Source organism: Oncorhynchus gorbuscha, unplaced genomic scaffold (assembly GCF_021184085.1).
Source record: "Oncorhynchus gorbuscha isolate QuinsamMale2020 ecotype Even-year unplaced genomic scaffold, OgorEven_v1.0 Un_scaffold_748, whole genome shotgun sequence".
Lineage (NCBI taxonomy): Eukaryota > Metazoa > Chordata > Actinopteri > Salmoniformes > Salmonidae > Oncorhynchus > Oncorhynchus gorbuscha.
In genome coordinates this window covers 103,346-120,550 of record NW_025745791.1, presented here as the reverse complement: position 1 = coordinate 120,550, position 17,205 = coordinate 103,346, and the positions used below count along the sequence as shown (strand labels likewise).

The window sequence follows — 17,205 nt, the reverse complement described above, 5'->3', positions numbered from 1 at the left end:
GTCTTATCTGCACTATCTGCTATAGATTCTAAGAAATCATTAGGCGCTGACAATCTGGATCCATATTTACTCAAGTGTGTGGCACCTATTATTGCTGGTGTAGTGATGCATATTTTTAATCAAACATTTGTCGTAGGAAAGATGCCTAAATCTTGGAAAACAGCTTTTGTTTTACCACTCCTCAAGGGAGGTGATGGTAGTGAGTTGGATAATTATCAGTCCATTTTAAGCTCTCCTGTTTGGCAAAAAGTCTAGAGTCATTGGTGAATAGGCAACTACAATCTTTTTTAACTGTTAACAATACTCTTTCTAGTAAATCAATCTGGCTTTAGACCTAAACACAGTACTATTACGGCCACTGTACATGTTGTAAATGATATTGCTAATGCCCTAGATAATAGAAAGTACTGTGCCGCCTTGTTCATAGATTTATCTAAAGCTTTTGACACTGTAGACCATGTGATACTTTTGGTATGCTGTTGTCAATAGGATTGGATGCCTGTCGTTGGTTTCATGACTATCTAAAGGATAGAAGTCAGGCTGTTAGAGTCGACGGCATCCAGTCAAAGCCATTGGAGTTGGTTAAAGGGGTCCCACAAGGTTCTACACTTGGTCCATTACTGTTCACTCTCTACATAAACAATATCGGTGATGAGATAAGAAAGTGTCAAATTCATTTATATGCTGATGACACTGTCATGTACTCTATCGCTTCAACGGCTCACCAAGCATTAACACGATTGGAGACTCATTTTAAGATATTACAAGGGTCTTTTAAACAGCTGAAACTTGTTTTAAATAAAAAGAAAACACATTTAAAAAAAAACACATTTTAAAACTGTTCGCTGCTCTGGCCCCCCCAATGGTGGAACAAACTCCCTCACGACGCCAGGACAGCGGAGTCAATCACCACCTTCCGGAGACACCTGAAACCCCACCTCTTTAAGGAATACTTAGGATAGGATAAGTATTCCCTCTTCCCCCCCTTTAAGATTTAGATGCACTATTGTAAAGTGACTGTTCCACTGGATGTCATAAGGTGAATGCACCAATTTGTAAGTTGCTCTGGATAAGAGCGTCTGCTAAATGACTTAAATGTAAATGTAAATGTAAGATTTTTAATAGGTTCAAAAAGTTGGTTGAAAATACACTTGCATATACGCGCTTAGATGGTTCTCGAATTAATCAGGTCTCTGCATATAAATACTTAGGGATATGGTTGAATGATAAACTGTCTTTTAAAATGCACATTGATGAACTTTGTAAACGGTGAAAAATCAAGCTAGGCTTCCTCTATAGAAACAGGACATGCTTGTCCTCTACAAATAGAAGACAAATTGTGCAAGCTACTTTTATGTCTGTTATAGATTATGGGGATATTATTTACATGCATGCTACGGCATCAACACTTAAATCGCTGGACGCTACTTATCACTGCGCACTTAGGTTTATAACGGGTGCTAGCTACAGAACTTACCACTGTGTTTTATATCATACTGTGGGTTGGACTTCGCTGTCGGTGAGACAAGAACAACATGCTCTCGTGTTTGTCTATAAAGCACTTCTGAATAAGCTACCTTCTTATTTATCATCACTCATCAATATTCGAATTAGAATTCCTAAAACCAGGTCTCAAGCATGGATTACACTTGAGGCCCATGTGATTTCCACATAGTTGGGTAGGGCTGCCTTTTCCTGTTACGCTCCTTGCCTATGGAATAGCCTGCAGACTAAACTTAAACTTTAGACTCTGGTCCCCCTGTTGCTCATTTTAAATATGTATTGGAGCATTTTTATTTGTGTATTGCTTGTAACTGTTTTTTAAAATCATTGTACCTAAACTATGTGTAAACATGTATACACAGGTGTTACGTACATTGTTGGAATGAGACAAGGCGCAGCGTGGTGAGCGTACATCTTTCTTTATTCGAATGAACACCAAAAAACAACAAAAGATAAATGAACGTAACTTTCCGCAGGCTACACAATAACTGTACAAAAACAAGATCCCACAAACTAAGGTGGGGAAAATGGCTGCCTAAGTATGATCCCCAATCAGAGACAACGATAGACAGCTGCCTCTGATTGGGAACCATACCCGGGCCAACAAAGAAATAGACAAACTAGAATGCCCACTCAAATCACACCCTGACCTAACCAAATATAGAAATAAAAAGGCTCTCTAAGGTCAGGGCGTGACAGCAGGGCCCAGCTGTAAAAGAGACCTTGGTCTCAGTCTGTGTTCCTTGTGGATATAAAGGTGTAATAATACACTTAGTATTACATTCTTAGCTACAGTAAACATACAGTTGAAGTCGGAGGTTACATACACCTTAGCCAGATACATTTTATCTCCGTTTTTTCACAATTCCTGACATTTAATCCTAGTAAAAATTCCCTGTCTTAGGTCAGTTAGGATCACCACTTCATTTTAAGAATGTGAAATGTCAGAATAATAGTAGAGAGAATGATTTATTTCAGCTTTTATTTCTTTCATCACATTCGCAGTGGGTCAGAAGTTTACATACACTCAATTAGTATTTGGTAGCATTGCCTTTAAATTGTTTAACTTGGGTCAAATGTTTCGGGTAGCCTTCCACAAAGTTCCCACAATAAGTTGTGTGAATTTTGGCCCATTCCCCCTGACAGAGCTGGTGTAACTGAATCAGGTTTGTAGGCCTCCTTGTTCGCACACAGTTTCTCAGTTCTGTCCACAAATGTTCTATAGGATTGAGGTCAGGGCTTTGTGATGGCCACTCCAAGAACTTGACTTTGTTGTACTTAAGCCATTTTGCCACAACTTTGGAAGCATGCTTGGGGTCATTGTCCATTTGGAAGATCCATTTGCAACCAAGCTTTAACATTCTGACTGATGTCTTGAAATGTTGTTTCAATATATCCACATCATTTTCCTACCTCATGATGCCATCTATTTTGTGAAGTGCACCAGTCCCTCCTGCAGCAAAGCACCCCCACAATATGATATTGCCACCCTTGTGCTTCACGGTTGGGATGGTGTTCTTCAGCTTGCAAGCCGCCCTTTTTCCTCAAATCATAACGATGGTCATTATGGCCAAACAGTTCTATATTTGTTTCATCAGACCAGAGGACATTTCTCCAAAAAGTACAATCTTTGTCCCCATGTGCAGTTGCAAACTGTAGTCTGGCTTTTTTAATGGTGGTTTTGGAGCAGTGGCTTCTTCCTTGCTGAGCAGCCTTTCAGGTTATGTCGATACAGGACTCATTTTACTGTGGATATAGATACTTTTGTAGCTGTTTCCTCCAGCATCTTCACGAGGTCCTTTGCTGCTGTTCTGGGATTGATTTGCACTTTTCGCACCAAAGTACGTTCATCTCAAGGAGACAGAACGCGTCTCGTTCCTGAGCGGTATGACAGCTGCGTGGTCCCATGGTGTTTATACTTGAGTACTATTGTTTGTACAGATGAACATGGTACCTTTAGGCATTTGGAAATAGCTCCCAAGGATGAATCAGACTTGTGAAGGTCTACAATCTTTTTTTCTGAGGTCTTGGCTGATTTCTTTTGATTTTCCCATGATGTCAAGCAAAGAGGCACTGAGTTTGAAGGTAGGCCTTGAAATACATCCACAGGTACACCTCCAATTGACTCAAATTATGTCAATTAGCCTATCAGAAGCTTCTAAAGCCATGACATCATTTTCTGGAATTTTACAAGCTGTTTAAAGGCACAGTCAACTTAGTGTATGTAAACTTCTGACCCACTGGAATTGTGATACAGTGAATTATAAGTGAAATAATCTGTAAACAATTGTTGGAAAAATGACTTGTTTCATGCACACAGTAGATGTCCTAACCGACTTGCCAAAACAATAGTTTGTGAATAAGAAATTTGTTGGGTGGTTGAAAAACAAGTTTTAATGACTCCATCCTAAGTGTATGTAAACCTCCGACTTCAACTGTATCTCCCTGGCACTTGAACAGAAAGGTGGCACGGCTGTCCTCTGAGGGCACATTTTGTCTTCAAACTTTGTCAGCAAAGTCTGGCATTCTCTGGATTTATGGTGCTTTCAAAACAACTGGAAACTCAAATGATCAGTGATCTTCTGGTCGTAGCTCTAGAAAGAGGCCTGAGTTCCCCATTTACAATTCCGAGTTGGATGAAAGTTCGAAACGTATTTTCCCAGTCGTAGCTCGTTTACCCGAGGTCTCAGTTGTCTTGAACTCACTAAAGTCAGATTTTACAGTTCAGAGTTAACAGTTGTTTTGAGCATGGCACAAATAATACTTAATTGACAGCATGGCCAATGTTCAATGTTAATAAAGTTAAACTAGGAAAATAGACTCTTAATCTTAGACTTGGGACCACACAGCCACTCCACTGAATAGCAGGTTAATGATTGCTTTGCAATGCTTGCAGTTAGCCACTGATTCCTTCCAAACAACTCATTGTTGGATTTGCGATTTCCAACTTGCTGTGTAATGTTTATGTCCAATGACCGATGACCACCGATACGTTTTTATCTATAATTTCTCTTCATTATTTCTCTTCATATGACAAGGATTAAAAATGATTTGCCAGTAGATTGTCAACTTGATTCATGATGTCATCATCAAGCCAAGATTTTGACATTATGATGTTGACATCAATCAAATCAAAGCTACTGTAGATATAATGTAATTTGACATTTTATCTGTGGCCAATGACCTTGAGGCTTCCTGGATGGGCACTTCTAATGTAACTCTATGGCAGCACCCAAGGGGCTTGAATTTCTGAGCTCTACCCTTAGACTTGGTGTTGACTTAGTGTCCCCATGGGTGACAGAGCACTGAGCCAATCACGGTGCAACACCAGCTATCTTTCTGCTGGCTTGCCCCACCACCACAGAAAGCACTGAGCTAGGCTGAAACACCTGCATTTTGGCGCTCCCTTACTGAAGAAAACTAAAAAGAGACTGTTTGTATGCGTCTTTATGAACTCAATTATATATATATTATTTTTACGTTGTTTGCAAACTGATATGTGCCACGTATTAATGCCAAAATAACATAACAATAATAATATATATTTTTTGCTAAAAATGTGGTGCTCAAAACAGGTAAGGCTCTGCCCCACCTGTCCTGAATGACGAGTTGTCATTGAATATGAACATAGTCATTCTCAACAATGATGAACTTTAACCAACTCAACACTTGTCACATGTAAGCCTATGTATGTAGGCCTACGCCCTAATAGGAAACTGAAATCTAGTAGTCACGCCACTTGTGGTTGTGTAAAGTGGGAGGACTCTCATGTGGAGTTAGCTGTGTTTCGCCAATGGGTGGGTTAGCTGGGTTTCACCAATGAACTTCTGGTTGAGAAGTCAGAATAAAAGTCCACTACTGAAACTAGAGGAAAATTAACAAATTAATAAAAAATAAAGAGCAAGATTCCCAACTGAAAAAAATGTGTTTGATTTTCTTATTAAGAATTTAATATATTTGAACAATATGGCAATCAATTCAATGAGTTCATCATGAATAGGAAGGTCTATTCTCCTATATCCTGACCCCCACTCACTCACACACACAACAGTATAACTGTAAACCATACCCGGGCGTGAACCGGGGACCCTCTGCACACATCAACAACTGTCACCCACGAAGCATTGTTACCCATCACTCCAGAAAAGCAGAGCAAGGGGAACCACTACTTCAAGGTCTTAGCGCGCACCACCGCTAACTAGCTAGCCGTTTCACATCCGTTACACACACACACACACACACACACACACACACACACACACACACACACACACACACACACACACACACACACACACACACACACACACACACACACACACACACACACACACACACACACACACACAGTTTGGAGGAATAGCACGGGGTCAGCGCCCCTGGAGCATTTAAGAGGTTAAGTGCCTTGCTCAAGGGCACAACAGCATGAGTTCATGAGAGCTTTTATTTTGAAGCCTGAAAACAGGAAGTTCCGTTTTTGTGCTGCCGGCAAACATACTACATCCTCTAAAGATCAAAGTACAAGAACATAGGGAAATATTATGCGTGAGAAATCATTCCTAAAATTAATCCTTACGAATTGCTTTATTGAATGAAGGATGGAGTTTGAGCGTCACCTTTCTTTTCCGGTGGGGCGCTCATAGTGTGAAATCAACATCTGCATCGGTAGTAACGGCAGGAACACTTTTGACGGATTTATTATGCGTTTATAAGAACTCCGTCTTCAGATAAACGAAGGTAAGTGTATTTAATCTCAATACTTGACAGCCACAGTGTCGGCACTATATTGTCTTATGCCGTTGATTGTTATTTCATCATTTATTTATCCTTGTTCCAGGTTTTCCAGGAGGCTACTGTATGCAAGAGGGTGGACCGAATTGGGTTTAGGCTTAACGTTACAGTAAGAATGTCACGAGTTAAATCAGAGTCACCGACCGCCGTTACCGATGTACATACAGGCTCAAAGATGCAGAGAGTCATTTACGTTACTTACCTCATAGCTGTCCTGGATATCACATGGATGTTTTTACAGTTTTCCATCACTCCTGTAAGTATTTGTGTTTTAATGTCTATTCTATTACCCACGTTACAAAAGTGGTTGTTTTTGTTGTTGTATGATTCGCCTATATGGATTGAGATGAGAAAGAAAACAATGCAGTTTATTTAAATATTTCGATACCAGAATGGCTACAGAAGTTGGCTACGTGTGCTATGCATTCATTTGCTGTTATTCAAATGTATTGTACATATTTGCCGTTTTGCTAGTAGGTTTGAACAGTTATAAATGGCCTTGGGATGGTTGACATATTTGACATAGGCCAACATCTAAAAATACTGTATATAGAAAAATGGCCTTACCTGGGCCCCCTTGAGGGCACCATCGTTTTTGATAGTGGATTGTGACTATGCGCATTGTAAGCAGTATATCCATGACAATCTAATATGAATGAATTACAGTGGTCTTTTTAGCATGTAAATCTTGTTGGGGCAAAAAAAGAAATAATGTGGGTTGCATTCCAGCAAAGCCACACACAACACTAAACAATACATCAATTACATTATAACGGTGACAAACGATGCCCACAAACTGTTAGGGTTTACATAAAGCTGTCCCAAAAGCAGAGTCCCAGCACCTTACCACTGCTACACCTGGCTATCAGCGGAGCCTTGTCTGGCAGCGAAACAGTTCATTCAGCCTCATTTAATGCCTTTAAAAAAAACATAGCTGATGTCTCCCTGGAAAAGCCAGGCTTAAACAAATGTGGTTTCTAATGACAATTGAGATGTACAAACTATGTCAAAGGGGACGACCAGCGAATAAGAGGCAATCTGTAATTTTGATGAAGACATTAATGAGCGAGCTAGGATGGACGTAGTCAATATAACTATTTGTTCAGTACTTTTGAAATGTACAATGACAGAATTCAGAACATGGGCTGTTCTTACAGTGTTCTCTCTGTACACCAAGTCAGAACCGTAGGATAAATAAAGGGGGCACATAATCAGACAATGAAAGCTCTTACAATGTTCGATGATTACATTTCTCAAAAACAGGTCATAGGCTACGTGTACACCACCAAGTCAGAACAGTAGACGAAATTAAGAGGGGAAAATAGACCAAATGATTAGGTGGTGAGGCACATGGGCTACTAACAGCTTACTACACAACATACACTTAGTATTATTTTCTTAGCTACAGTATACATATCTCCCTGGCATATTACATCATTTATGCAGCAGCATACAAGACATTTTTGGACTTACCTTGTTGTGCTCTGCTCACTTGAACAGGAAGGTGGCGCGGCGGTCCTTCGTGGAAAATTTTGTCATCAAAGTCTGGCATTTTCTGGATTTATGGTGCTTTCAAGACAACTGAGAACTCAAGAAAAAAAGTTTGAATCATGATGACGTCAGTGATCTTCAGGTCGTAGCTCTAGAAAGAGTCCCGAGTTCCAGATTTACAACTCCCGAGTTGGATGAAAGTTCAAAACGTATTTTCCCAGTCATACCCTTTTTTTATCCTCAGTTCCCAGTTGTCTTGAACTCACTGAAGTCAGATTTTGCAGTTCCGAGTTAACATTTGTTTTGAGGGTGGCACAAATCATGCTTCATTGACAGCATGGCCAATGTTGAATGTTTATCATTTTAAACTAGGAAAAGAGACCTTTAATCTTAGACTTGAGACCACACAGCCACGCCACTGAATAGTAGGCTAATGATTGCTTTGCAATGCTTGCAGTTAGCCACTGATTGCTTCCAAACAAGTCATTGTTGAGTTTGCGGTAATCACAGCTCAACGCTCCCTATTTTCCGCTGGCTGCCCCACCACCACAGAAAGCACTGAGCTAGCTGCCCCACCACCACAGAAAGCACTGAGCTAGCTGCCCCACCACCACAGAAAGCACTGAGCTAGCTGCCCCACCACCACAGAAAGCACTGAGCTAGCTGCCCCACCACCACAGAAAGCACTGAGCTAGCTGCCCCACCACCACAGAAAGCACTGAGCTAGCTGCCCCACCACCACAGAAAGCACTGAGCTAGCTGCCCCACCACCACAGAAAGCACTGAGCTAGCTGCCCCACCACCACAGAAAGCACTGAGCTAGCTGCCCCACTACCACAGAAAGCACTGAGCTAGCTGCCCCACTACCACAGAAAGCAGTGAGCTAGGCTGAAACATCTGCATTTTGGAGCTGCCTTACTCAAGGAGACCATGTTTGTATGCGGCTTTATTAACTCAATAATATATATATTTTTTATTTTACATTGTTTGCAAACTGATATGTTACACGTATTAATGTCACAATAACATGCAAAACAGGCAAGGCCCCCAAAAATATAAAATAATTATTATATTTAGCAAAAAATGTGGGGCTCAAAACAGTCCTGAATGACCGGTCACCACTGATGAATTATTATTATAATAAAACATGGTATATGTATTAAAGTTTGACCTCTCACCATTCAGTATTTGGCGAAGAAGCTGGGATTTGACACCCTATGGATTGGCTATTTGCAAACCATGGTTGGTGTCGTCCAATTGTTGGGAGGCCCGATATTTGGCAGGTGAGCAAAACTCTGTTGAATGAAATACATCATCTGTTACATAACCACAGTCTGTATCTTTAATCTCCAACCCTGGTCAAAGACGCACAATTTGCTGCTGGCAAATTGAGCTTTAAAGTGCTGTCACTTAAATCTAATTGAGTTATGGTTCAATGACTTGGGGCAACGAACCATACAGAGAGGGCTTATCAGACCTGAATCCAGACACAAGATCGCAGCTGTTATGTGTTGGTGGCCATATGTTGGCAGGTGTCAATATAGATCAGTGTTATTTTTCTGTTGTCGGTAGGTTTGCAGACCTTTTTGGTGCCAGAGCAGCAATGTGTCTATCCTGCACTGCCTCTGTAGTCTACTATGGGTTACTAGCGATCGCTGACAGTCCTCTCATGCTCTTCATCCACAAACTCCCCGCGGTCTTAATGCATGGCTTGCCTGGTAAGTGCTGCACTGCCTGTTGTTTATCTAACCTTTATTTTAACAGGGAGGCTCATTGAGACCAAGGTCTCTTTTTCAAGGGAGCCCTGCATGACATGATCAGCAGCAATTACACAATCACAGTTAGAGACAAATATACTAACTGTTGTTCCCTTCATACTCAAACTCCCAGATAAGTCCCCAGCGTATGTACCGTGCCTAGGACCTACTGTACTAGACAGCTCCCTAACAGATCCTATAGAACCTACTGTACTAGACAGCTCTAACAGATCCTATAGAACCTACTGTACTAGACAGCTCCCTAACAGATCCTATAGGACCTACTGTACTAGACAGCTCCCCAACAGATCCTATAGAACCTACTGTACTAGACAGCTCTCTAACAGATCCTATATAATCTACTGTACTAGACAGCTCCCTAACAGATCCTATAGAACCTACTGTACTAGACAGCTCTTAACAGATCCTATAGAACCTACTGTACTAGACAGCCCTCTAACAGATCCTATATGACCTACTGTACTAGACAGCTCTCTAACAGATCCTATAGAACCTACTGTACTAGACAGCTAACAGATCCTATAGAACCTACTGTACTAGACAGCCCTCTAACAGATCCTATAGGACCTACTGTACTAGACAGCTCCCTAACAGATCCTATAGAACCTACTGTACTAGACAGCTAACAGATCCTATAGAACCTACTGTACTAGACAGCTCCCTAACAGATCCTATAGGACCTACTGTACTAGACAGCCCTCTAACAGATCCTATAGAACCTACTGTACTAGGACCTACTGTACTAGACAGCTCCTCTAACAGATCCTATAGAACCTACTGTACTAGACAGCTCCTAACAGATCCTATAGGACCTACTGTACTAGACAGCCCTCTAACAGATCCTATAGGACCTACTGTACTAGACAGCTCCCTAACAGATCCTATAGGACCTACTGTACTAGACAGCTCCCTAACAGATCCTATATGACCTACTGTACTAGACAGCTCCTCTAACAGATCCTATAGAACCTACTGTACTAGACAGCTCCCTAACAGATCCTATAGAACCTACTGTACTAGACAGCTCTCTAACAGATCCTATAGAACCTACTGTACTAGACAGCTCCCTAACAGATCCTATAGAACCTACTGTACTAGACAGCTCTCTAACAGATCCTATAGAACCTACTGTACTAGACAGCTCTCTAACAGATCCTATAGAACCTACTGTACTAGACAGCTCTCTAACAGATCCTATATGATCTACTGTACTAGACAGCCCTCTAACAGATCCTATATGATCTACTGTACTAGACAGCCCTCTAACAGATCCTATAGGACCTACTGTACTAGACAGCCCTCTAACAGATCCTATAGGACCTACTGTACTAGACAGCCCTCTAACAGATCCATATATTTCTGTCTATACCCCATATGTTCCAGCGCTACTAATGTGTGTATAAGTCTGACTTGTACTAGGATCTACTCTGAGGCAGCCCTCTAACAGATCCATATAAGTCTGACTTGTACTAGGATCTACTCTGAGGCAGCCCTCTAACAGATCCATATAAGTCTGACTTGTACTAGGATCTACTCTGAGGCAGCCCTCTAACAGATCCATATAAGTCTGACTTGTACTAGGATCTACTCTGAGGCAGCCCTCTAACAGATCCATATAAGTCTGACTTGTTGTGCTCCTCTCTCTGCCTGTCACCAGGAGCCCAGATGGTAGTGACTGACCTGACAGAACCTGACAAGAGGGCAGAGGCCCTTGGCAAGCTGGGCCTCTGTTTTGGCATTGGCATGGTTGCCGGCTCCACCCTGGGCGGTACACTCAGCACACGCTATGGGTGAGTGAAGCACCTCAATGCTCACCGATTCTAGTCCAATCCAAGAGCTGGAATCCGATTCTAGTCCAATCGGAGAGCTGTAATTTATCCGTGTGACATCCCTGCTCTGGCTTTTCCAGGGAGACATTTGCTGCTTGTGTAGCTGCTGGAGGGAGCTTCATCAGCTTCCTGTTGGTTTGGACGTTTATCCCGAAACACACTAAGATACAAGCTCCACAGGACAACACAGACAGTAAGACTCTACACCTACCTCACAACACACTATTCACTCTAAAGTTTTTGTGTGTGTGTGTGTGTGCTGTGTGTGTGTGTGTGTGTGTGTGTGTGCAAATAAATCTAATTTCTGCTTTATCTGCCACTTATTGTGGCCTGTGTGACGCGGGGACATCCATAATGTGTGGTATTTGACACGTGACTTCATATGTGAGTTGCTTGTGACATATTGTCCTGGTCCTGCAGAGAAGAGCAATGCCAAGTCAGTCTTTGACCTGGGTGAGATCACCAGACTGATGAAGTACCCTGGTGTGGCCAAAACCTTCATGGTCAAGATCATCTCAGGTCTGCCATCAGGTGGGTGTCCTTCACTGTTACCTATAAGAGTTGTTTATTCTCCACCTGTGAGGATGTCTTAGTTTAGACTCATCTGAGGGAGAACTAGTCACTGAGCAGGAATGTGTTGCTGTAGAGCTGGAACCAGTGATGTAGTGAAAGGGTGAAAGCAGGTAACACAGTTCACCTACAGATTTGATTTATTTTATTATTTATTGTTCAGCGTTTAATAAAAACGTAATAAAATTAAATTAAAATTAAAAAGCTTAATAAAAACTACAACTCCCCATCTCAACCAATGATCAGTGTTTAACAAGCTTAATAAAAACTACAACTCCCCATCTCAACCAATGATGAGTGTTTAACAAGCTTAATAAAAACTACAACTCCCCATCTCAACCAATGATGAGTGTTTAACAAGCTTAATAAAAACTACATCTCCCCATCTCAACCAATGATCAGTGTTTAACAAGCTTAATAAAAACTACAACTCCCCATCTCAACCAATGTTCAGTGTTTAACAAGCTTAATAAAAACTACAACTCCCCATCTCAACCAATGATCAGTGTTTAACAAGCTTAATAAAAACTACAACTCCCCATCTCAACCAATGATGAGTGTTTAACAAGCTTAATAAAAACTACAACTCCCCATCTCAACCAATGATGAGTGTTTAACAAGCTTAATAAAAACTACAACTCCCCATCTCAACCAATGATGAGTGTTTAACAAGCCTAATAAAAACTACAACTCCCCATCTCAGCCAATGATCAGTGTTTAACAAGCTTAATAAAAACTACAACTCCCCATCTCAACCAATGATCAGTGTTTAACAAGCTTAATAAAAACTACAACTCCCCATCTCAACCAATGATCAGTGTTTAACAAGCTTAATAAAAACTACAACTCCCCATCTCAACCAATGATCAGTGTTTAACAAGCTTAATAAAAACTACAACTCCCCATCTCAACCAATGATCAGTGTTTAACAAGCTTAATAAAAACTACAACTCCCCATCTCAACCAATGATCAGTGTTTAACAAGCTTAATAAAAACTACAACTCCCCATCTCAACCAATGATCAGTGTTTAACAAGCTTAATAAAAACTACAACTCCCCATCTCAACCAATGATCAGTGTTTAACAAGCTTAATAAAAACTACAACTCCCCATCTCAACCAATGTTCAGTGTTTAACTATATATATATTTATTTAAATTTTATTTACACGTAATTGTATTTTTAGTGTGTCTGTCTGTGTTTGCATGGAGTCCTTTTTAACAACCTCAAGGGATTCTGTCTCAGGTATCTTTCAGGTCATGTTCTCTGTTATCGCCATGAACTTCTTCCAGCTGGCACCAGAGCAGAATGGCTACCTTATGGCCTACTTTGGGATTGTGTCAATGGTATGGAGCAAGGATGCTCACGACATATACATTTAGTCATTTAGCAGACACTGTTATCCAGAGACACATTCTATTTAGTCATTTAGCAGACACTGTTATCCAGAGACACATTCTATTTAGTCATTTAGCAGACACTGTTATCCAGAGACACATTCTATTTAGCAGACACTGTTATCCAGAGACACTGTTATCCAGAGACACATTCTATTTAGATGTTATCCAGAGACACATTCATTTAGGACAACACAGACAGTTATCCAGAGACACATTCTATTTAGTCATTTAGCAGACACTGTTATCCAGAGACACATTCTATTTAGTCATTTAGCAGAGACTGTTATCCAGAGACACATTCTATTTAGTCATTTAGCAGACACTGTTATCCAGAGACACATTCTATTTAGTCATTTAGCAGACACTGTTATCCAGAGACACATTCTATTTAGTCATTTAGCAGACACTGTTATCCAGAGACACATTCTATTTAGTCATTTAGCAGACACTGTTATCCAGAGACACATTCTATTTAGTCATTTAGCAGACTGTTATCAGAGACACATTCTATTTAGTCATTTAGCAGAGACTGTTATTCCAGAGGATTCTTTAGCAGAGACTTTAGACTCATTTAGTCAGCAGACACTGTTATCCAGAGACACATTCTATTTAGTCATTTAGCAGACTGTTATCCAGAGACACATTCTATTTAGTCATTTAGCAGACTGTTATCCAGAGACACATTCTATTTAGTCATTTAGCAGACACTGTTATCCAGAGACACATTCTATTTAGTCATTTAGCAGAACTGTTATCCAGAGACACATTCTATTTAGTCATTTAGCAGAGACTTAATATCCAAACTACAACTCCCCATTTAGTCAATGACAGTGTTATCCAGAGACACATTCTATTTCAGTCATTTATCAGAACACTGTTATCCAGAGACACATTCTATTTAGATCATTTAGCAGAGACTGTTATCCAAACACATTCTATTTAGTCATTTTAACAAGACTGTTATCCAACTCCCCATCTCATTTTAGTCATTTAGCAGACACTGTTATAAAAACCCTCCCCATCTCAACAGAGACACATTCTATGTAGTCATTTAGCAGACACTGTTATCCAGAGACACATTCTATTTAGTCATTTAGCAGACTGTTATCCAGAGACACATTCTATTTAGTCATTTAGCAGACACTGTTATCCAGAGACACATTCTATGTAGTCATTTAGCAGACTGTTATCCAGAGACACATTCTATTTAGTCATTTAGCAGAGACTGTTATCCAGACACACATTCTATTTAGTCATTTAGCAGACACTGTTATCCAGAGACACATTCTATTTAGTCATTTAGCAGACACCTTATCCAGAGACACTTCTATTTAGTCATTTAGCAGACACTGTTATCCAGAGACACATTCTATTTAGTCATTTAGCAGACACTGTTATCCAGAGACACATTCTATTTAGTCATTTAGCAGACACTGTTATCCAGAGACACATTCTATTTAGTCATTTAGCAGACACTGTTATCCAGAGACACATTCTATTTAGTCATTTAGCAGAGCAGACACTGTTATCCAGAGACACATTCTATTTAGTCATTTAGCAGACACTGTTATCCAGAGACACATTCTATTTAGTCATTTAGCAGACACTGTTATCCAGAGACACATTCTATTTAGTCATTTAGCAGACACTGTTATCCAGAGACACATTCTATTTAGTCATTTAGCAGACACTGTTATCCAGAGACACATTCTATTTAGTCATTTAGCAGACACTGTTATCCAGAGACACATTCTATTTAGTCATTTAGCAGACACTGTTATCCAGAGACACATTCTATTTAGTCATTTAGCAGACACTGTTATCCAGAGACACATTCTATTTAGTCATTTAGCAGACTGTTATCCAGAGACACATTCTATTTAGTTTTATCCAGAGACACATTCTATTTAGTCATTTAGCAGACTGTTATCCAGAGACACATTCTATTTAGTCATTTAGCAGACTGTTATCCAGAGACACATTCTATTTAGTCATTTAGCAGACACTGTTATCCAGAGTGACTTACAGTTAGTGTAGTCATCTTAATATATATATATGTGGTTGTCCCACCCAGCTCAGTCATAGGTACATTTTTCCTCAGTGAAGTAGTTAATCAGCTAAGTCAGTGTTAGTAGGAAAAGACAAGTGTTAGTTTGTTTATTTTATACTCTCATTGTGGCTTAGCCTCTTTTTATTTTGTGGTATTTTGCACCTGTGCTGCTAAATTAGTGATGACGTTGTTTGCGCATCAGCTCGACTGGCGATCAGTGTTCACCACGTTATTCGACCACTACGTTCCTGGTTAGGACAACACAATGTATTTACAGTAATTAAAAGTTTAGATGGCTAAATTCTCCTGAAATCTTCAGGACATCAAATCCCCTCCCTTGTGGGAACAGGATTTGATAGAGCAACTCTGGTGAGAAATAAACTTTTTTGGTCCAATTTTTCCAGGTAATCCAAGGAGGAGTGATTGGCCGGCTGACCTCAAAGTACTCTGAGAACTCACTGCTTCTCCTCTCCATCGGCATGTCAAGTCTGGTGGGCCTGGCTCAGGTACAGAGGATTCATTTCATCTTGTGATAAATGCAGGGTTGTATATATTCACCGTAGCAAAAAAAAAGGGGTGGGGGGTGGGGGGAGTTTCAGTCTCTCCCCAATTCAGTAGTTTTATTTCCGTTTGGTTCCTAACTCTTTTGTAAAAACCTTTGATCTTAAAAGGCCAACGTTTGGTTCTCTAATGAATCTTCATGCTAACGTTTGGTTCTTTTTGTCTTCAAACTAACGTTTGATCTTCATGGCCAACGCTAACGGTTTCATGTAACATTTGGTTCTCTCCTTGGCAGGTCTTCATGGCTAACGTTTGGTTCTCTCCTTGGCAGGTCTTCATGGCTAACGTTTGGTTCTCTCTTTGGCAGGTCTTCATGGCTAACGTTTGGTTCTCTCCTTGGCAGGTCTTCATGGCTAACGTTTGGTTCTCTCCTTGGCAGGTCTTCATGGCTAACGTTACGTTCTCTCCTTGGCAGGTCTTCATGGCTAACGTTTGGTTCTCTCCTTGGCAGGTCTTCATGGCCATCGTTTGGTTCTCTCCTTGGCAGGTCTTCATGGCTAACGTTTGGTTGTCTCCTTGGCAGGTCTTCATGGCTAACGTTTGGTTCTCTCCTTGGCAGGTCTTCATGGCCAACGTGTTCCATTTCTGCTTCATCGTCCTCCCCATGATGTTTTCTCTCAGCGTGTTCAACGTCATCACTGACAGCATGCTGACAAAGACTGTGCCTTCCTCTGATACCGGTGAGACAATTAAGCGTTTCAAACACATATGTTGAGAAATGTGAAGGGGGGCATCAGTTAAACAGTAAATCATTGGCTAACCTAACAATTGCCTACAGAGAAAGAATCACACTTGGTGTCGTAACATTCTGAAAGAAACAGTTGAGCATTGAAGTGCAACTTCTGTCTGTTTTGCTCTGGACATTTTTCTGATTGGTTCCATTCACTCTTCTGCAGGCACGATGCTGGGCCTGTGTGCCTCTGTGCAGTCTCTGCTCCGCACCATCGGCCCCACTATTGGAGGCTTCTTGTATCACAACTACGGAGTGGCCTCTTTTGGGTTCATCCAGTTTGACATTCCACAGACTTAAACATGGGCATTTTAAAAGTGACCTAAATTGTGTTTATGACATTAGAAATATGGTCAAATATAATTTTATATTATCAGCAAAGAGGGCATTTTAAAAGTGACCTAAATATAATTTTATATTATCAGAGAATGACATTCCACAGACTTAAATACATAGGGCATTTTAAAAGTGACCTAAATATAATTTTATATTATCAGAGAAT

The 17,205-nt window shown here is 40.5% G+C and overlaps 1 protein-coding gene across 1 annotated transcript; it reads left to right on the top strand.

Annotated features, from left to right (window-relative positions):
- Positions 1–5,996: 5,996 nt before the first annotated feature.
- On the top strand, positions 5,997–17,003 carry slc22a18 (solute carrier family 22 member 18). Its single transcript, XM_046335427.1, has 11 exons — positions 5,997–6,240; positions 6,341–6,550; positions 8,971–9,068; positions 9,358–9,503; positions 11,221–11,353; positions 11,473–11,585; positions 11,813–11,923; positions 13,208–13,308; positions 15,817–15,918; positions 16,533–16,653; positions 16,870–17,003. The coding sequence occupies exons 2-11, from the start codon at positions 6,410–6,412 to the stop codon at positions 17,001–17,003; spliced, it is 1,200 nt and encodes a 399-aa protein (XP_046191383.1). The 5' UTR covers positions 5,997–6,240; positions 6,341–6,409.
- Positions 17,004–17,205: the final 202 nt, after the last annotated feature.

Coding starts and splice junctions, on each gene's coding strand:
- slc22a18 (XM_046335427.1), top strand. CDS start 6,410: ATGTCACGAGTTAAATCAGAGTCACCGACCGCCGTTACCGATGTACAT. Junction 9,504..11,220: donor CTTAATGCATGGCTTGCCTG/GTAAGTGCTGCA, acceptor GCCTGTCACCAG/GAGCCCAGATGGTAGTGACT. Junction 16,654..16,869: donor TGTGCCTTCCTCTGATACCG/GTGAGACAATTA, acceptor ACTCTTCTGCAG/GCACGATGCTGGGCCTGTGT.